The 21,628-nt window shown below is 40.0% G+C and overlaps 1 protein-coding gene across 1 annotated transcript in view; it reads right to left on the bottom strand.

Annotated features, from left to right (window-relative positions):
- The window catches only part of tnfrsf21 (tumor necrosis factor receptor superfamily, member 21), a 51,986-nt gene extending 31,765 nt beyond the window's left edge, over positions 1-20,221 (bottom strand). The window contains exons 1-4 of the mRNA XM_055635596.1: positions 19,725-20,221; positions 10,056-10,701; positions 7,012-7,443; positions 2,357-2,622 (exon numbers count right to left, since the gene is read on the bottom strand). Coding sequence (XP_055491571.1) covers positions 2,357-2,622; positions 7,012-7,443; positions 10,056-10,701; positions 19,725-19,808 — 1,428 coding nt within the window. The 5' untranslated portion in view covers positions 19,809-20,221. The remainder of the gene's footprint in view (positions 1-2,356; positions 2,623-7,011; positions 7,444-10,055; positions 10,702-19,724) is intronic.
- Positions 20,222-21,628: the final 1,407 nt, after the last annotated feature.

The raw sequence follows: 21,628 nt of genomic DNA, 5'->3' as shown, positions 1-21,628 counted from the left end.
TACCATGCGCATGAACCGATTTTTTTTTAAGCAAAATTAGAACCAAGGGGAATTGTATATGATTTACAATGAGCGCCAATATAATTCAAACTAGTTTAGATCCCCACATTCCCAAGCTGTAAATTGACTTAAAATATTAAAGACAAATACCACCAGTTTTTTTTTTTTTAAACTACATTTTCTGCAACTGCTGAATCATCAGAAAAAGTCCTTTGGCTCACAAAGCCAAATTGGAAGCCCATTTTATGCCTTTGACAGTAATGAGAACTTGAAGACTGTTGGTATGAACATTGAGGGTGCTAGCTTTCAATGAGAGTGATAATCTTTCACTCTACAGACTGCTTCAACTTTCTCATAATGATTCAACTCCACATGTCAGATATTGAATACTGATTTTGTTGGCAAGAGGCACCACGAAGCACATGGCTTGGAGTGCAAAGCCATTTGGTTTCACTAGCCTTTTCAACACAAAATCAAATTTAAACTGGAACATGCATTTCTACACAGAACAGCCACGTAATCCTATAAAACAAACAACCCCAATACCGATTTGAAAGAGCTGTTTTCCACATCAAAAAGGTAACAAACACATACAGATTATTTTAATTTTTGTCTGGAAGCGATGAAATAAATTATTTAAATAGCAACATCAAAATGACTGTGCAGAGAACAGTAAGCCCATTGTGAATGTTGTTTTACGTTATTGAAACTAGGCAGAGGATGGATGGTGACCACACAATTAAAATGGCACTAGAAAAAGTCCAAGTTAATGGTACTTTTTCATGACAATATACTGTAAAATGTTATGAATATTTAATTACATATAATGACCTCAAAATGCCTGGCTTTGAAGAGCGATCAATGCATGATGCAGCACAGGATTGAATCGCCCGATGGGGTAACAACATATCGCCTCAGCGCAGAGAGAGAATGAGGAGGGAAGAGACAGTAACTTTAAGACTTTTGCCTCCATCACAGTGAGGAGGTGCCTGGTGAACTCACTGTGGTGGGTGTTAATTTGTGTTTACTGTGTGTTTTGTTGTTTATTAATATATGTATGGCTGCAGGCAATGACATTTCGTTCAGACCGAAAGGTCTGAATGACCGAAAGGTCTGAATGACCGAAAGGTCTGAATGACCGAAAGGTCTGAATGACAAATAAAGGATCTAATCTAATCTATGAGTATCAGTAAGGAATAATAGATTTCCTTTCCGGTAGAGATAAGAGTTTCCAGTAAATATTGGTGGAAGTCCAAAACAGAAAACTTTACTAGAATGGATTGAGGAATGAAGGATTTTAGTGTGGACAGGCTGAAGAACCTGGTGTGTTCCCCTCAAATGAATGGAGGCCAGGTAAGAGATGATATGACTGGTGTGCAGAAGATCAAAGGAGGTACACAGCTAAAGGGAGATTATTAACACTGGATATTGTTTGAAGATTATGGATCATAAAATAAAAATAATGAACAGGCAACAGGACTAGGTAGGGATGGGAATGATAAAATACATGGATTTCCCCCCCCCCCCCCCCCCCATTAAAACCCCCCAGCATATTTATATCTTTTTTAAATGTCTGCAAGGATGGCAAAAATAAATCAGGGGTTTTGAATCACAGATGAGGAAAAGCAATTTGCAGGGCTCCTGGAAAAGAGCAAAGAAATGGGACTGAATGGATTGTTCTACAAGGATATAAATGAATCAAATTGCAGCTTGAGGCCACAAAGATTTCATTCTATTTAATCCATTTCCCAAATCATCCAACAACATTTCCCAAATCATCCAACTCCTATATAATGACACTTGTAAAACTCCACTTAAAATACACAATGGATGGGGATCACAGAAAGAGGTCTGGCTGGAGAGCAAAGCAGGGGTGCAGGAAAAACAGCTGCCAGTCCCCGATTTTTGTGACTCAGGGTATGAGGGTGGGTGGGAGAAAAGGTGCTTGAAGGTGTCCCATTTCCAACTGGCAGGTGCATGCAGCCCTGGATCACCCAAACAATCCACCTCCATCTATCCCACCTATCTGTGAGACACTCGTTTGTATTCACGGTTTGTCCACATGTTGGGATTTTGATCCCGGAGAGGATATTCTGAACTTAAAAGTTATTTATGCTTTTTATTTTTACAATTTGCAGTTCTGTGCAAGTGGGATTAGTGCGAGTGATCTCCCTAGTGGGTGAAATGGCCTCTTGCTGTGTCATAACACTTCATATTCTTTGCAGGCATTGTTTCATCCACAATTATAGCAAGTTGCACATGAAATTTCATCTTGCTTTTTATCTCGCCCAAACTACCCTTGATTTTCACTTGGTCAAGTACAATACACATCAAGTTGTTCTGAATGGGTACATACCTGGGAGGTATCCTCCATAAGACCCCTGATGTTTTCCACCACATCATTTCGCTTATAGCGACGAAGAGCACTAATGAGTTTTGCCAGGTTGGCTTCAGGATCTCGAATGGTCCAGTGCTGTAAGGCTGCGTAAGCTCGTTCATGATCGGCCGAATACCCATTGGAGAAAGCAGCTACTTCCCGTTCAGCAGCATTAGCAAGAAACTGATATATGTCCTTCCACTGGCTCCCAATCTGAGCTGCCACAAGTTTCAGAATGTCAACACCTAATTAAAAGAAAATAAATGAGTTAATAACAGCTGCCAATATATCAATGACATTTGGTGATATGCAACTATGCTCAAATCTCAAGAAGAACGTGAAATAATTGCAAACCACCTACAAATACCATTTAATCAAGAAAACCCTGCAGGTTACGACCAAAGCAAACAGAAATATCGCAACAAGATATTATTTTGATCAAAATAGAATGAATTATGACCAATAAGTATGTCAAATATTTCTAGTTCTGCATGTGAACCAAGCCAAGTGAATAAGCTTTAATACATTGGGAGTACTGTGAGCAAGTCTGGTTATTCAATTATTTAATCAGCCAAGGGATTAGCTCATTGTTCTCCATATCATTTTCCCAATGCCATGTGTATTATTACAAACAAAACAGAGTTACCGGTTGCCACCATCTACATTCATCACAAAACTTGCAACTGGTTAACAGACAAAATGTATTTCAGCCCTTCAGGCAGAGAGATCAACAAATTCCAGTCAATAAAATGGTTACATGCAACTCATCCTCCATTTCAAAGGAAGCCTTGTAATTCCAATTAGAGATACAAGTACATGACGTCCAAACCATCAATAATGTCAAAGTTAATTTTCCTCAGTTATATAATGGAAATTTCCCAACAACTGGGTAAAAGGACACAGCAAGAAAAATACTTTAGCAAATTATCCCACATGCAGATTCCAAAATACATTCAACATTGATGGCATTATTTATCAAACGACAAATCTACATTCCTTATAAGGCTTTTGCCCAAATGACATGCTGCCTTGAGATCAAGGCATCAAACAGCAGTACAATGTTTTCATTGTGCTAATGTTATCATTTGCGATCAAAACCTTTGCGTGACTTGCTCCCTTTTTTAAGTGCTTCACATTAAAGGTTATTTAACATTATTATTGAACAGCATAAATTCTTAGAATTGTTTAGATGCCTTGCTCTCATTTTCTTTTAGGGACTTCACTGTACTGACAATAATAAACCTAATCCTAAACACCCCTTCTCCACAAATCCACTTTTTGGAGAAGAGAAAATTCACCCCTGCTCCAAAAAAGCACACAAGATTGATTTGAAAAAACAGATTTCTAAAAGTGAATAGATGGGAAATGTGTGCAGTTAAGTCACTTTGGAATTTATGAGTATTATAGGAGCTTGTTCGGATGTCCAATTGACTGTTAGTCAAGTGTTCATAAACTGGGGTAGTCAAATATTACTGCTACCTACTCTTTACTTATTCAATGCCTCTGACACAGTACCTGCTTGTCTTTGCTGCCCTTCTTAAATAACAGTTGAATATTAGGTACTCTCCAGTCTTAGGGAACTTGACCTGTCGCTAAAAGTTATGCAAATATCTCTGTAAAGGCCTCACAATTCATTTCATAGCTTCCCACAAGATCTGGGGATGTCGTTAATCAGGCTCTATTATCTACCTTAACATGAGTGTATGCTTGATTCAATTCAAATGTCCACAAAGATGTGGTAGTAGTGCTTCAAACGTTGGCACAGGGCCACTAAACAAAGCAAAACTGCCTTTCTGGCCAACTTTAATAAGTACCCTGTAAGTGTCATTTGGAACTAGTTCCAGGCTTAGGTCCTTGTTGACATGATTGGTACTAAGTGTCAAGATAATCAAGGGGAATTCCTGCCAATTACACGCCTCTGCAGTGCAATGAGACATCAGCTTCAGTGGCTCATGCTCAGTACAGCAAGGACAGAAAGAGCCAGCAGTGGGTCAGCGCAGCCCAATGATGGCACTGCCTTTGGTGGGAAAAATACTGAAGCGGAAGGTCACAAAGCAAACAGAAATGACATTTACACATTGTCTGTCATAAAGCTTTTGGTACATTTGTTTAAAATCATAATCAGGAATGTAAGACCCAAAGAAAGCTCTTGCATGATGAATTTAAGGACACGTTTTTAATTTTAAATGAATATTTAAGGAAATTGGCAGCACAGTTAACTGTTTTCTCAATTAACCGCATAACTCTTGCAGTTATTATGCCACTGTAGCTGTGTTCTCTGCCAATGGATAAAGCAAAATTTGCTGTCAAGAGAGATGTAAACAGCTGTGTAGGAAAGAAATGCAGATGCTGGTTTACACAAAGACTTGACACAAAATGCTGGAGTAACTTAGCGGGTCAGGTAGCATCTCTGGAGAAAAGGAATAGGTGATATTTCAGGTGAAGACCAGATTCTGGTCTTCACAGCGGTTACTTGCATACCATGACTAATCTATCCACCTTACCATCCCGCTCCCCATATATTCCAATGGGACCTCTGCATGAACAAAGTATGGGGTCCTTTATCAATATATTTAAACTGTATTTAAATCCACAGTATATCTGTTCGTCAATTGCAACTGCATTTGGCTATGCATTGGCAATTGCTTTAAATACTCACTTTCTGCTGAATAACAATGAACGGCACAAGGAGAGATCCTGGCAGAATTTGAAAAATGTGGAAATTTCCCAACAGATGCACCATCTCTCATAAATGAACATGTGACATGGAACAAATAAAACCTTTTAAATCAAGGTTTCCAAACCTGGATTAAATGTACCCCAGGGGGTAAATTTCACCTACCCAGCGGGTGGGTAAATTTGTTGATTCTGGATTTGTGCATATTTTCTCTCTTTGACTGACTGTGTTTGATTCTGGTCTACCGGCATCTGTACATCACTAGTTGTTCAGAAATAAGTGAAAATACATTGTTATGTGCTATTAAAGTTACCAGGGGTAAAAGGGACAAAAAATGGTTGGGAACCCCCGTTTTAAATCATACTGCCAAGGTTTGTGTTAAAAAAAACTACCGCTTAGATTTCATCTCTTGATCTGCACAATTTGGTAAATTGCCACAGCTATTTTTGTTTGCTTACATGGGATTAATGTATTTGCTTCATTTCTAATTAATATCAAACACAAGTAAAGCATCTAATGAAAAGGCTTTTTGCACAGTGGTCTGGTTACATCAAGGACACTGTTGAGGAGCATCTATTGGTTTCTCTATCAGTAACTGCATAGCAACTGAAGAGTTGATTCCTAGAAAACGCTTATGCTTTAAATATGCGGGCAAACAATACTACGTGATCGAACAGAGCAAAATCAAATCTGGTTCAGTTAAACAATTAATCTGAACTAAAAATCGGTAGTAAATGACATGTTTTCACAAACAACTTCAAAATCAAACAGTTATGTTGGATTTACAGTTGCAAAACCCAAGTGACCTTCTCTCCTTCAGTACAAAATGAAAAAACATCCAAAATAAAGAATTGATCCAGTATGAAGATATTCCAAAAAAAATAGACAGTTTAGAAATGGTTGAATCCAGCACCAAGAAGCAATACCACCTTATTGGGACATTTAATTGAAGGTAGATTTAAAATGCAACATAATGCACAACCTAAACTGCCCCAGAAAGTGTTATTCTATTGCATGGCAAGGTCACAGGTGGGTGAGCATATGATGGTGACTGTGACATGGCTTAGAATGGGATAGGATTGGGCACTTAAGATACACAGGTGCAGAATGTTCCTAAGAGGGAATGTTGGAAAATGTGGATACATTTCTAAAATATATTCATTCAGGAGAACTTCCATAATTATTATGTTTTCAGTGACTAGGAAGGAGGTACTTTTGGTTGCAATGCTGGGAATGAGGAGAGTCAAGTGGAAGAAGTGCCTACACAAGAACAATTGACTAAAAGCAATTAAACACCGTTTTAAAAAAGCAATCAACAGAACTAAATAGGGAATTAATCTGCATTTGATCAAGCAAGAGAGGGTGCAGAAAAAAAATTCACAACCAAGTTAATGGAACTGGAAGGCTTACATTATAATGAGACAGTTTGGTTTCAAAATGACGTGGATCAACTTCAATTTGTCTATTGCCACAAGTTAATAGCAGATGCCATTTCAATGGCTCACCACTCTGTTGTGAACCATCTGGATAACAGGAATGCATGTCAGGCTGCTACTCACTGACTGCAGATCGGCACTCAACTGATAATCAAACTCTGTGACCTTCCGGTGAGAAAAGGTTCATGCACACCTCCTCTAATCTCATCCACTGCATCATCAAGACCAAGCATAGACCTGATGACTATTTTACTGAACACTGGCAAGGCCTACTGGAGCTCCTGGTTGCTAACCATTTTAATCCCCCTTTGCATTCTGACCCCTTTCCTTGGACTCCCTCATTCCAAGCATGAATCTACAAGCAAACTGAAAGAACAGCTCTTCATTTTCTGCTTGGGTAGCTTGCAATCCAACGATATGAACATTGAATTCCCCAATCTCAAGTAAATCCCTTCCCAAAACCCCCTTTTCCCACTGCCACCCCCATCTAGTGCACACTTTACATATCTTTGCCTGCTCACCTTGGCCATTGGAATAATATATCCATTTCTCTTTATTTGGGGTCGAGGAAATTGGCTTCTTGAGGCCGGCTTTCTCGACAATGCTGCTGGGGTCTTGTTTGGGGCCTTTCTTCAGCATGTGAGAGCTTTTCTTGATGCTACAGACCACCGTCACCACCAGCACCAACAGTAGAAGAAGGACAATCATCCAAGGTAGATGTTCATTGATGTCAAAGTGCTTGTGTGCGCTTGGTCTTGGTGGGCCTTTCCTGCGAGGTCTGGAATCAGCATCTTTGCTTGAGATTTCAATCACCGGCAGAAAATTCATTGCAGCTGAAATAGCAGTATTTGGGCGCAAGTGGGTAGAATGCCAAAGGTTTGCTCCTTTGGTGACTCCACTGTTTGGATGTGTTGTTGCTGTTGTAGCAGTGGTGCTTGATTGGTCATGAATACCTGAAAAACATGTAAGAAATTGTTTCCTTTACCTCTCGGAGAAAGAGAGGATAAAATCTAATTAGTTCAAAAAATGTCTTTAATATTCCACAACCACACTTATATGAAAATATAGGCAGCACCTTAGCAACTGGTGTAGGAAAGAACTGCAGATGCTGGTTTTAAATCGAAGGTCTCGACCTGAAACATCACCCATTCCTTCTCTCCAGAGATGCTGCCTGTCCCGCTGCCTGTCCAGCATTTTGCGTCTATCTTAGCAACTGGACTAAATTACAGGGATTGAATGGATCTCCATTGCATAGAACATTTTGTACCCAAGCAACACAGGAGTACAGAACATCCTTCCAAGAAAAAAAATGTAGGTCATACGGTCATGTGATAGGAGCAGAATTATTCCATTCAGCCCATCAAGTCTACTCTGCCATTTAATCATGGCTGACCTATCTCTCCCTCTTAACCCCATCGTCGTCCTGCATTCTTTCTGTAACCCCCCCCCCCCCCCCCCCCCGTACTAATCAAGAATATATCTATCTCTGTCTTAAAAATAACAATTGACATCGACTCAGGCTTCTGTGGCAAAGAATTCCACAGATTCACCACCCTCTGACTAAAGACATTCCTCCTCACCTCCTTCCTAAAGGAACGGCCTTTGATTCTGAGGCTATGACCTCCAGTCCTAGACTCTCACACTAATGGAAACATCCTCTCCACATCCACTCTATCCAAGCTTTTCACTATACAGTACGTTTCAATGATGTCCCCCTTCATTCTTTTAAACTCCAGCGAGTACAGACCCAGTGCCGTCAAACGTTCATCATATGTTAACCCACTCAATCCTGGGATCATTCTTGTAAACTGGACCTTACCTGGGACCAGCACATCCTTCCTTAGATATGGTGCGCACACTCAAAATGCAGCCTGACCATGCACCTTTTTGACCCTCAGCATCACATCCCTGTTTTTGTATTCTAGCCCTCTTGGCATAAATACGAGCATTGCGTTTGCCTTCCAGAGCACCGATTTGACTTGCAGATGAACGTTTTGGGAATCCGGCACCAGCACTCCCAATTATGCTTAGCAAATCTATGATGCCTGTTCATGTTCTGAATCAAAGCATCATAAAGCACAGAAGCAGGCCCATCACCACCATCTGTGCTAGGGTCTCTGGGAACTCCAAGGAAACAGATCACAAGGCTGCATTTTCCGTTGGTCAAGTATGGAAAAATAATCCAGGTTGGAAGCCTATATTAAGTTTATTGTATAACATTTGGCCAAGTGGAAAACGTCCAATTTTAGATGTGACGAAAGCCGACAAACCTTCTTGCAAGAAAAGAACTGTGCCATAAAAAAGTAAATTTACATCTAATATATTTTGCAAAATTTAGTGAACAGATTTCCAACTGTATATTTCCAAAAACCTGATAAATGTTCCATCAACAACCTCAGATCGATCCATCAAAAAACAAAAACTTGCCTTTGGATAAAATTTGCTTTATAATTTGTTACTGCGTGCACTTCAATTATTACATGTAAAAGCTCATTTTAGATTTCTCCTGATACCTTAGCAGAATTATTCAAAGAGAAATAGGTCCAAATGAAATTCTACTGGGATTTCAATTAAATAACTAAAATTCCCCAACACATTAACCACCATGTTAAAATTACACATCAAACCAATTACAGGTCCACTACCGATTTTCTGGCAAAAGGTGGTCCGGCCTCCTAATTAATCTGGACAAAATCTTGCCCCCCTCTCCCGAAAATGTGGTGCCTAGGGCGGGTGAGCCAATCGATCTTGACCTCATTGGGACTTTGGCATAATTCGGTGGGTCGACCTCTGACCTGTCAATCTATTCCCATATTCCCTATTCCCAGACTTTCACAACCAATTTTGTGCGCACGACCTCTATTAGTCTGGCAAAATGGATAATCCAGAAAGGCTCTGGAAGCAAGGGTGGCGGGAAAAAAAAGTCGGTGGTGGACCTTTAACATGATTTTGATATTCTTCAAGTGATTACATAATATAGTGCAGAAATAGACATCAAAGCAGGATACTCAAATAATTTGAGAAATGTTCTAATTGGTGGAGAGTGGCAGAAGTGCAAAGGAAACATTTTCTGGACCCCACACTCAAGTGCTGCAGTTGACACTGGGTCAAAGGTAGTTAGGAAGAACATGAGATATGAGAAGAACTAAAGTTATGAGATTGCAAGGCTGCATGAGGTTACAATGGAGAGAGGTTAAGCCATGGAGCATTTATAAAAAGGAAATGAAAGGTTCAAATTCTATGCCGATGTTGATCAGCGAGTCAATGTAGTTTAGAGATTGATCATATTGATGATTGAACAGAGTGGAACTTTACAAATGGGCAGAGAAAATTGCAAATTTAAGGTGGCAGACCTAGAAAAAAATGAATGATTATATCGAGGCAAAAAGTAGAAAGGACAAATGAAGTAGTTGTTAGGGGTCAGAAGCAGAGTTCAGATACAAAATATGTTTATCATGATATGCAACTGCATTACAAACTTTTGATTTGCTCAAGCACAACTTGTCCATTCTGCAATAACTAGAGCTATTCTAGGCTATCTCTGTTCAAAAATGCTAATAGTTACCTGGTAGATTGGAGGCATCAGGTAAAACTGCATTGTTGTCATGTGTTGACTCTGTGCTTGGCGAGTTTGTAGCTATACTCAGAATTGTGCTTGGTAAGCCACAGATGTTGTCCTTTACTTGGTTTCCTGGTTTTATTATCACCAGTGCCTGATCTGAACAATTGGTGAAAGCCTTGCACCTTGAACTAGAAGGCACTTTGGAAAAAGTGCCACGAGGACATGGTTTGCACTTGGCATCTTCTGTCTCACTTCCCTTCTTTCTGATACGCCAACCAATGGCGCAAACTGTGTAGGCCACACACGATTTATTAGAGAGAAAGGTACCAGGCGGACAGGTGCATTCACGGTTAGAAAAGGCAGTGCAGGGGAACTTCTCCAACATTGGGGTCACACAGGGCATGCAGGTGTGACAATGTACAATGCCATTCTCATGTTTGGTGAAAGTTCCATTTCTACAAGGTGTGCACTCTCGCAATGATGTTGGCGTGCAATGTTGAGACACGTGGGTTCCTGCAGGGCACTTATTACAATAAATTTGCTTCCCTGTTGCACGGTCGATGTGGGAATATGTACCAGGATGGGATAAAGCAGCTTTTGAAGTTGGTTCTACTCGAGCTGTAATGTCACCAAGTAACACAAACAGCAGCTGAAACAAAAAACAAACAAACCCGTTAGACACATTTCAAAATACAGTACTTATTTATTTTGATAGTTCACGGTGCAAGGCTTTGCACATAAATAAACCACTAACAAAAATAACAAATATTAATGTCATATACCCCAATATATTTGTAAAACTCAAATGTTGAATCATTCTCTGTATTGTTATATTACAAGCAACCCATTTCAAGAACTTATGTTTTCGAGCCAGCCATTCAATATGATCATGGCTGATCATACAAAATTAGTACCCTGTTCCAGCTTTTTCCCCCCATATCCCTTGATTCCATTATCCCTAAGAGCTAGTTCTAACTCTCTTGAAAACATCCAGTGAATTGGCCTCCACTGCCTTTTGCGGCAGAGAATTCCAGACTCACAACTCTCTGGGTGAAAAAGTTTACCTCATCCTAATCCTAAATGGCCTACCCCTCATTCTTAAATTGGTTCTGTACTCCCCCAAAATTGGGAACATTTTTCCTGCATTTTGCCAGTCCAATCCCTTAAGAATTTTATATGTTTCTACAAGATCCCCTCTCATCCTAAATTCCAGTGAATACAAGCCCAGTCGACCCATTCTTTCATTATATGTCAGTCCCGCCATCCCAGGAATTAACCTGGTGAACCTACGCTGCACTCCCTCAATAGCAAGAATGTCCTTCCTCAAATTAAGAGACCAAAACTGCACACAATACTCCAGGTACGGCCTAACCAGGGCCCTGTACAACTGTAGTGAACCTCCTTGCTCCTCTACTCAAATCCTCTCGCTATGAAGGCCAACACGCCATTAGCTTTCTTCACTGCCTGCTGTACCTGCATGCTTACTTTCAGGGACTGATGTACAAGGATAGCCAGGTCTCATTGTACCTCCCCATATCCGACACCATTCAGATAATCACAAAAAACTGGAGTAACTCAGCGGGACAGGCAGCAAATCTGGAGAGAACGAATGGGTGACGTTTTGGGTCGAGACCCCTCTTCAGACTGAAACGTCATCCATTCCTTCTCTCCAGAAATGCTGCCTGTCCCGCTGCATTATTCCAGCCTTGTGTCTATCTTCGATCTAAACCCTTCCTACACCAGGTTACATTCAGATAATAATCTGCCTTCCTGTTCTTGCCATCACAGTGGATAATGTCATTTATCCACATTATACTGCATCTGCACACTCACCCAACCTTTCCAAGTCACCCTGCCACCCAGGTTTGTGTTATCCTTTCATGTAAATAAAGCGTAATGTAGAACAAGAATACAAGATGTCCGAGCCTCAATTTATTGCAGAAAATTAGAACTCAGACTAAAGAAAGTTTGCATTGAGAAGGAACAAACGTTATGCTAACATCAAGTAGATTGTTCTTGCGAGTGGGATTGAAGTACGTTGCTGGGCCTGAATGCAAACAATTTTTATTCTTTTGTTTAGCAATGCTCTGACTGTCCTGAGAAGTCAGTAGTGAATCTGTTCCATTCCAAAATATAACCATCCTCCCACCTCTATCGCCATAAAGAAAAGTTTCAGAAAACACTAGTGGAATATCATAGTCCTACTCCACACAACAGAACCTAACTACTACTTTGGTATAAAATATGGAAGCTTGAATAATCTACAAAACTGAAGCCAGCACTTTGTTAGAAAAGTAAGTGGAGCAGTGGAATATCAACTGCATTAAACCCTTGATACCACAGCTCTTGATACAGTTTAATCTTCACCCAGGAGTGACATTTGCATACGATGTTCAACAAAACACCAACTCATTCAATGTTGAAACAAAACTTCAAAAAGCACTTCAACATTTCTTGATGATCCTCCACAGCTCGACAGATCATCCACAATTGTCTGACACACCACACTAAGTTTATTTAGTTATTCTTGCTTATGTTTGTCTTGGTGATTGAGACTGCAAGTTATTTCAATTAATTGCCCAGTGGGAGAGTCTCGGACCAGAGGTCAGAGCCTCAGAATTGAAGGATGTTCCTTTAGGAAGATGAGAAACTTCTTTAGTCAGAGGGTGGTGAATCTGGAATTCATTGCCACAGAAGGCTATGGAGGCCAAACCAATTGGAACGGTCTCAACCCGAAACTTCACCCATTCCTTCTATCCAGAGATGCTGCCTGTCCTGTTGATTTACTCCAGCATGTTGTGTCTATCTTCAGTGTAAACCAGCATCTGCAGTTCCTTCCCTCGCAGATATTTTTTAAGGTAGAGATAAATAGATTCTTGATAAGTGAGAGCGTCAGTGGTTATGGGGAGAAAGCAAGAGAATGGAGTTAAGAGGGAGAGATAGATCTTCTAAGATTGAATGGTGGAGTAGACTTGATGGGCCGAATGACCTAATTATGCTTCTATCACTTATGACCTTACTCCTTCATCGTGATTCAATTCAATGATACTTTATTGTCACCTGTACCTAGGTAGAGTGAAATTCTATGTTTTTGCATACAATCCGGTAAATGCACACAGAAGACTTCACCTATAGGGTACACAAAGAATCAACACATTTCTGGTGCCGACAAGGTTTCAAAGGTTCTTAGTACAGTCTTCCCTTCTCGCAGTGGTGGACCAGGCTTGATGCCGCACCTGTTGAGTCCCTGTTAACTCAGTGCCATTGAACATGCATAAAATTATGGAATCCAGCATGCATTTCTATTTCTATTAACAAAGTTTCAACTGTGAAGGTGGGAAATTTATGATTACTCAAAAATCTAAAAGGGACCCGTTATCTCTTTAGAAAATGGAAATCGTTTGAAAATTGGCTGGAATTACAAAATTGCATGGTTAAGCATGGGACCTCTCTCTCAAATTATGTATAGTTCATTGCATGGAGCAATTAAAATGAATATTCTAATCTCTCATCGGATGAAATGTACAAAGTTAGGTGGTTCCCTGAACAATCAAACAAACAGAATTTGAAAAAAAATCAAATTTTCAACTATATATTTGGTAAAGTGCATTAGTCACATCAGAATTATATCTCGTCCCAATTATAATTTTTCTCTGAACTTTTAAATCTGAATATAAATATATCACAAAGACTGTTAGTTTAACAGGATAAAAATATTTTATTTACCAATCTGCTTTTGAAATGTTGGCTAAATATGCAGCCCAATAACTTTAAAAAATCCATCAAATGTTAATTTTGTATGCTTGACCTCTTGGGATAAAGACCTTTCCTCAAGTTAATACTAAATAATGCACGACATTGAATATGAAGTCTACTTCATCTGGATATTCACTATCTACCAAATCCTCACCATCACTGCATACACCAAAGACTGTGGGACCAGACAACAACCCAGTAATGCTATGAAAGAAGTGTGCTCCAGAATTAACCCCAACTGTAATGGAACAGTGAATGCCCAGGGCAGTATTCATCACTTTTCAACGGGACACATGACAAACAAATACACTTTTTGCTCGAGTTAGTCCAGTCTAAGTCAAACAGTTGAAAGCATTACCCATGGTCTAGCAAGTAGAATCCACTCTTTAAAACTCAGCTAATGAGACCCAGATGAGTTGACTTGAGATGTCATGACAATCTTAGCGTAAAGAGCTGTAATTCAGGTGATTCAAGGGTGACTTGGTATTACAGCAGAATTTAACCAAATGTGAAAATGGAACTCTGGTAAAACTGAAGCCAAATGAGAAACAGGCTCATGGCTGGCGTTAATTTACAAAGAAGCCATTGCTATAAAAAGTAAATCACCCTGCCCCAGGACTCCTTAGCACGAACCATACAGCATTTCCTTGATCATGCATTTCCTGCTTGGATCTGTGGTCTTCACACCTTACCCTTCCATATCTCCAGCTTCCCTCTGCCCTGACTCAGTCTGGAAAAGGGTCTCAACCCAAAACATCACCAATTCTTTCTCTCCAGAGATCTGTCTGTTCTGCTGAGTTACTCCAGCAATGCGTGTCTATCTACACTGTACTCAATGCCTTCTGATACTTCATCAATGATTTTCCATCATATACGTAGAATTCAGAATGCTCACTTTACATTCATTTTCATTCACAACATATGAACCGGTTCACATATAAATGAAGCCTCAATAATATGGCACAGGTTGACTGCATATCATGATGTTTATGAAGTCTGTTTATAACCTGTCCAAAAATTTGGAAAATATCAAAATAAAAGTATGAAATTATAAATGTAAAATCTGATAATACATTAACAAAATCTTTTTGCACCATTTAATGGGAAAGTAGGGCAAAGATAATTTCAGTTATTTTCACGATTAAAAAATATAAAATTAGTTCTCATTCTAAGAACTGAAGCAAAAGTACGAAAAGGTACACACCCTAAAGGGATATAAATGTAAATAACAAAATTGACATTTTAAAATGTCTAATTTCTTCATTCTAATCACAGAAATAAAAATTATGGACAAAACTGTGAGGTTAAAACAAATTCACAAACAATGTTTTTGTTTGCACAAAGCAACAAAAGATAGATAAAAGTTTGGAAGTGAAAAAAATAATCATAATTAAAAAAAGGATCATGATACAGCAAGGCGTAAAAAGTTAACTGATAATCTGCAGCAACCAACATGCTGTTCTAGCAGCTGAGATCAAGCATAATTAATGTATCAACCAAGAGAAATTGACTCAGCAGTACAGCAAAGCTCTCAAGTTGTTTCAGTGATAAACATGTTACAAGTGAAGAGCCATGTTTCCGATTGTTAAATACTTACAGATTATTCTATGAAGGATTCAAAGCAGAGGTCTGTACCCATGAATTTACATTTGAAACCTGAATGTGCAATAATGTGAAAGGCCATTTGGTCAGAGGTAAATAAAGTCCTTGTGTTAATAAGCAAAGACATTTGTCTTCTGTTTTGCAAACTATGTTACGTAATTGCAAATATAATTTTACCCAATTCGCTGTTTAGAGATAGAGTGGAAACAGTCCCTTCGACCCACTGAGTCCACACCTACCATCAATTACTCATACACTAGTTCTATGTCATCCCACTTCTCGATTTCTACACATTACGGGCAATTTACAGAAGCCAACTAACCCTCAAATCGGCAAGTCTTTGGAACGGGGGAGGAAATCAATGTGGTCACAGGAAGAAGGCACAAACTGTACCCTTCATCCGAATTGGGTCGTTGTGTGGTCCTAATTCGTAGATATACACAGTGCAATATTCAACCTCAGTGATAGCTTGCATCCCTCGCATTGAACTGATCAACTCATAGATTACAATATTTGAACATTTGGGATGCCCTGTTCATATATTTAATTTAAAGCAAGAATAGGAGTAGTTGCTTCACAATAATAATTTATGGAATAGCAAATAGAACCCCCACAAAACACAAATTCCTCAACATGACATAATCCATACTGTGTTAACAGATTGGGGTCTAGGCTCCTGAATGCCCAAACAACATGTTGCAAAGAGGAGGATCTGGCATCAGATCCATCAAAACTGGGAGGCTAGTTAATAATTCTTAAATGTATCTGAGGCTTAAAGTAGAATTGTAGTGTTCAAAAAGGAACTGAAGAGGCACTTGAAGGAAAAACATTTGTAGGACCACCGGAAAGCAAGAGAGTGGGAGTAGCCCTTGCACAAATGGGCCAGACTCAACAGGCTGCTGGTACAAAACCAGATGAATTTCAAACCTAAATCTTGGTTTGTGAAAGTTGTGAAACACCAAGAAAGATGACACGTGCCCGCCTTTTGTTCAAGAAGTTTTAAGATACAAATGAAAAATAAGTGATTCAAGCATAAATTTCAATGCACATTAAATGAACTACATTCTGCTCCACCTGCCAGAGATGTTCCCAGTGTTTCCAGCAATTTACCCTAATTCATTAAATCTAAAAATGGATTTTATATTCACATTCCTTTATTTTGCCTTCTTCAGGGAACAGGGAAGTAAAAAAAACAAGCACTCGTCCACAAAGCCGCTCACTTGATTAATATCAAGAAAGGCTCTTGGAATAAAATATTAGGTTTAGTTGATCCAAACAACTGCCACCAGAACAAGAGCTCTAACATAATTATAAACAAGTTGAATGTCCAGCTCACCGGTAACATGGTTACAATATTGCACTTTCAATAAACAGGACCCAAGTTTATTCATTCAAAATACAAATAATGTAAAATTGAAAATTCACAGCTGCATGCAGAGGAATAAAATAAATCTTATTCATTTAACATGATCATTCAGGAGGTGAAAATAGTAAATGCGGCAAAGAGAATATATTGATTATGAGTTAAGAAAATCCAGCGGAGTGGAAATAAAGAACAAATTGGATTAAAACTTTCAGGATATTAAAAGGAGAGATTTTCAAAGTTAATGCAGGTGGCAGAAAATCTGTAGGAGGTAGTCTAAATTAGCAGATGAAATACGATTTCCCCCTCCTCCCCTCAAGGAAAAAGGTGAAAATGGAAAAGTAAGCACGAGTGGTTGACCAAACCCAGATTCTGCCAATTGGAAAATGGAACACATCATGAAAATATCAGTGGGAATGAAGTTGGCTTGTTTGTGAGTGTTAAAATGAGTGTATAGCACAATATACACTAATATATTAGGAACTAATAAAAGCAAGTTACAATAAACAAGGGATTTTTGTGGCTAGTAGAAAATAGAGCTAATGTTAGATGTAATTTAAAATGAGATGGTTAATCTATATGAAACTTAAATTGGTCTTCAGTGGCATTATATCCATTAATTTCTATTTTATCAGCAAAAAGGATGACTAAAATAGAGATTCCATGACTTTGGATTCATTAAAACATTTCCAATGTGAAAAGAGTGCCAATTTAAAGTCTTGAATTAGAATGTTGCAGATTAGGTAATGGTGGTTAAATTAAGGGATGAAATTTGAGAAACAGCAAGAAGCAAAATTGTATAAACAAAGGGCTGTAGCTTTGCATTGGAATTAGTGATGCAAATAGAATATGCCAAATTATAACATGTCAGGTAATTATTGGAATTAAAGAACCCAGAACAGAGCAATGAGAACAAAACGAGAACATGGGTTTAAGGCAGAGGCATGTGCAACTGCAGATGCTGGAAACCCAAGCAAAACAGTGCTGGAATAACTCAGAGAGTTGGGCAGCACCTCGACTCAGAATAGACAACTTTGGTAGATGCCAGCATCTGCAGTTTCTTTCTACACATCTCGAGTCATGACCTACTCAGCCAAACGCTGTACTGTACACTATTTTTTGTAAATGGGAAGTGAATAAAGGACAGTGAATTAACCACCCAAGAATAAGGATTCTCACCAGAATGCAGATGGATTCACTGAATCAAGCTACATTCCATTTTCAAGGTAGGTGATTAAATGTGTTTACAGCTTGAAGCTAACAATACTAAAGAAAATATGTTTGGTGTACCATGCATCCAGATTGAAGATTTCAACTAAAGCAGCAAGACTTAAATTAGTTGTGTAAGAAGGAATTGCAGATGCCAGTTTAACCTGAAGATAGACACAAAAAGCTGGAGTAACTCAGCAGGATAGGCATCATCTCTGGAGAGAAGGAATGGGTGACTTTTTGGGTCGAGATGGTTTTCATGCTTTCATCTCAACATAAATAGAAAAATCCTCTCCAAAACAGTCTGCATTGTGATCAAGTTTAAAGTAAAATCTGGAATCCTCTACAGCTTTTAAATATTGAAATAAAAAGTTTTATGAATATTCAAATCTTTAAAAAAATAATAATTGTGGAATAGCTGTGGAAGGACACACTCACATCAGTAATTAGCTGCAATAATTTACAAAAACAAATACTTGACCTAGTTTTCAGAACACTCTGTGGCCTTGGGATTACTAAAGTTGAGCTGACTTCACTCCTCCAGTTTTGGCCAAAATCACTCATTACATCGTCAGCCTTGCTTCCATATATTAAGGCGACAAGCTATGGATTTCCTTCCCCAGACCACCTTCTTTCTTAAAAAATGCTTAAAATCAGCATTCATGGTCATGCTGAGTCACTTCTGCTAGTTTGCCTATAATTCATTGAAATTGGGTTCTAATGTTTCTTTGAAGCGTCCTAGTATTGTACTAAAGCATAAGTACTATGAAGGTAGACACAAAATGCTGGAGAAACTCAGCAGGTGAGGCAGCATCCATGGAGAAGGAATTGGCAAGGTTTCGGGGCAAGACCCTTCTTCAGACTGATGTCAGGTGAGGGGGTAGGACAAAGAAAGAATGTGGGTGGACTAGGGGAGAACTGGGAATTGGGGGGGGGGGGGGGGGGGGGGGGGGGGGGGGTGGGGGGAAGGAGAGAGAGAGAGCAAGGGCTACCTGAAGTTAGAGAAGTCAATGTTCATACCCTGGGGTGTAAACTACCCAAGCAAAATATGAGGTGCTGTTCCTCCAATTTGCGCTGGGCCTCACTCTGACAACGGAGGAGGTCCAGGACAGAAATGTCAGATTGGGAATGGGAGGTGGAGTTGAAATGTTGGGCCACTGGGAGATCAGTTTGGTTAAGACTGAGCGGAGGTGTTCAACTAAACGATTGCCGAGCCTGCGCTTGGTCTCGCCGATGTAGAGAAGTTGACACCTGGAACAGCGGATGCAGTAAATGAGGTTGGAGGAGGTGTAAGTGAACCTCTGCTCTTGTGCTCTTGCATTCTACCACATCTCGCCATGGAACGACTTTAAAAAAAAGTTAACATGGAAAAAAAATCGTAAAGGAATTTGTAGGGTTATCCTGAAATTGTTTATAACCTCTATTTTCTAAATCAACATAAATTATAAAATGTCAAGAAATCCATTGTAGGTATATGAATTGCATACACGTAATACTATCTAGGTGGAACTAGAGTGCCATGCTTTGCAACGGGTAATTAACATGCATCTAACGCCCTGCCGCCACACACAATACTAATGTTCAATGAAACAGTATCTCCAACTATTCTATTTTTTATTATCTGAAAAAACCCGGAGGTTTCAATATTTATCGTTGACATTTTATTGAGAGTATAGCAAGGTTTCTGGGAAACGGGTTGCCTCCCTTTGATAGAAGCCGGCGATAATAAGCATCGCTCTTACCGTCAGGATGCTCCAATTCATCGTCGCTGCGGACCAAGCTACGAGCGAGGGAAGAAAGCACCACAACAAACTAAAAGCTCCCATATTAACTGGCAGGGCTAGGCGATAGAGAGTTTGCTGGTGGCCACTGCTGGAGATGCCAGGCGTCCATTGCTCGCACACTGGTTCATTTCACCGTGTTTTTGAAGCGAGCTGCATCACTCCGCATTGTGCCACTGCCCTGCTCGACGCACCCCTACTGCGCTAGAATCGGCAACGACCCCCCCATATGGATCGCCGCCGATTCGCTTCTTTTACTGGTACAAGAAGCTCCACCGCTGCAGACACCTCGCGGCCGCTTTCACCAAGTCGACGGGCTTCAAATAGTAAGGGAGAAGCGACTGGTCGTCTATGTCGGCTGCATTAATTCCCATAGCTCCAGCTTTGTTGCTTTGTTCCTTGCACGGCGAGCTCCGGCTGATACTGAGCAAGCGAGTCAACAAGCGCTCGCTTGTCGCAGTGAAGGAAGGGGTGGAGCGCCGGCTCCTAACGTCACCCTTGCAATCTCCGAGCTACATCCCACGTCCAATCGCAAACTGCAGCCCGCCCGGCACAAACCGATGCCAGCGCCTAGCAACAGAGAGAGACCGGTTAGAGAAACACACACACACACACAGACAGAAAAAAGAGAGAAAAAAATAACAGGAAGTGTTTTTCAGCTAAATTGCAAATTCTTGAGCGGTCCACGTCTTGCGGTTTCGCTCACACGAGAGAGCTCGAGTTTCAGCTACTGCCTAATACATGATTCAATTTGTACCGCGAAGATGCTGAGAGAAAAAAAGTAAAGGACTTGGGGAGTAAAACAGACACGAAGGCAGGTATTCCATGGGAAAACTGTCCATGATTCCATTATATGTGAAATAGGACCCTTCATTCCCTGCAGCTTATTCCTCAGTCAACAACGTCGTGGCGGATCTACTGTGATCTAATAACCAGGATTTAGAAAGAGACACAGCATTGAAAACATGGCTGCTCTGCTTATCTTCTTACATTAAACGGTTCGAGCAGATTGATGGGCAGTAAAGGTGACTGCATGGCTGAAACATGAAGGACAAAAGAAAAGTGACTTGGAGACCTGTTAGCCTGATATCAATGTTCAGGGCACATCCTTGAGATTTCATCAATTAACTTCCTTTCCCATTTCCAATATTGATCCCGTCCCATTTCACCTCCATTGCCCATTCTTGCATCTGTCTGTTGTCAGCCTTCTCCACGACCAGGGAACAGAAACGCAAAATAATGAAACCACAGTACATATTCCTCTTGGGTAGTTTATTAACAAGTGGTTTGAACATTGGATTTTCTAGTTTTTAGGTAACTCACTCCTCTGTGCTTCTTTCTCTCTTTATCCATCCACATCTCTCAACCCTATTTTTTTCCAAAATCCTGCAGTACCCCCACACCCAGTTTTGTTCCCCTTTCTACACCTGGGTCAGTTGCCTATCACCCATACAACTAATTTTCCTTTCCTATTCCATCTCCCAAATGGTTCTGTCATCCCAAAATACCCTCGTCTGATTCCACTTTGTATCTTCCTCGTGGAATGTAAGGCCCTTGGTACTTACCAGCCCATTGTCCATTGCCTGACACCGTTACTGACTCCCTTCATCCTCCTCTCTGGTTCCCGGTTTTCGAGGGCGAGCCGGAGATGAGCCTCAGACGAGGCTCCCCCTCCAGGCAGGTTCCCGGTTCTGTGTCAGGCCCCTTCCTTTCACCTGACTATCTACCCTCTACACTTTCAGTCCTGATAAAGGATCGCAATCCAAATCATTGACCTTATATAGATACTGTCTGGCCTCCTAATTTCCTCCTAAGTTTTGCTTTTAGATTCTTGAGATTGATCAGTTTTCCGGATCATTAACCTC

The sequence above is a fragment of the Leucoraja erinacea genome, chromosome 5 (assembly GCF_028641065.1).
Source record: "Leucoraja erinacea ecotype New England chromosome 5, Leri_hhj_1, whole genome shotgun sequence".
Lineage (NCBI taxonomy): Eukaryota > Metazoa > Chordata > Chondrichthyes > Rajiformes > Rajidae > Leucoraja > Leucoraja erinaceus.
This window is presented reverse-complemented; position numbering and strand designations above follow the sequence as displayed.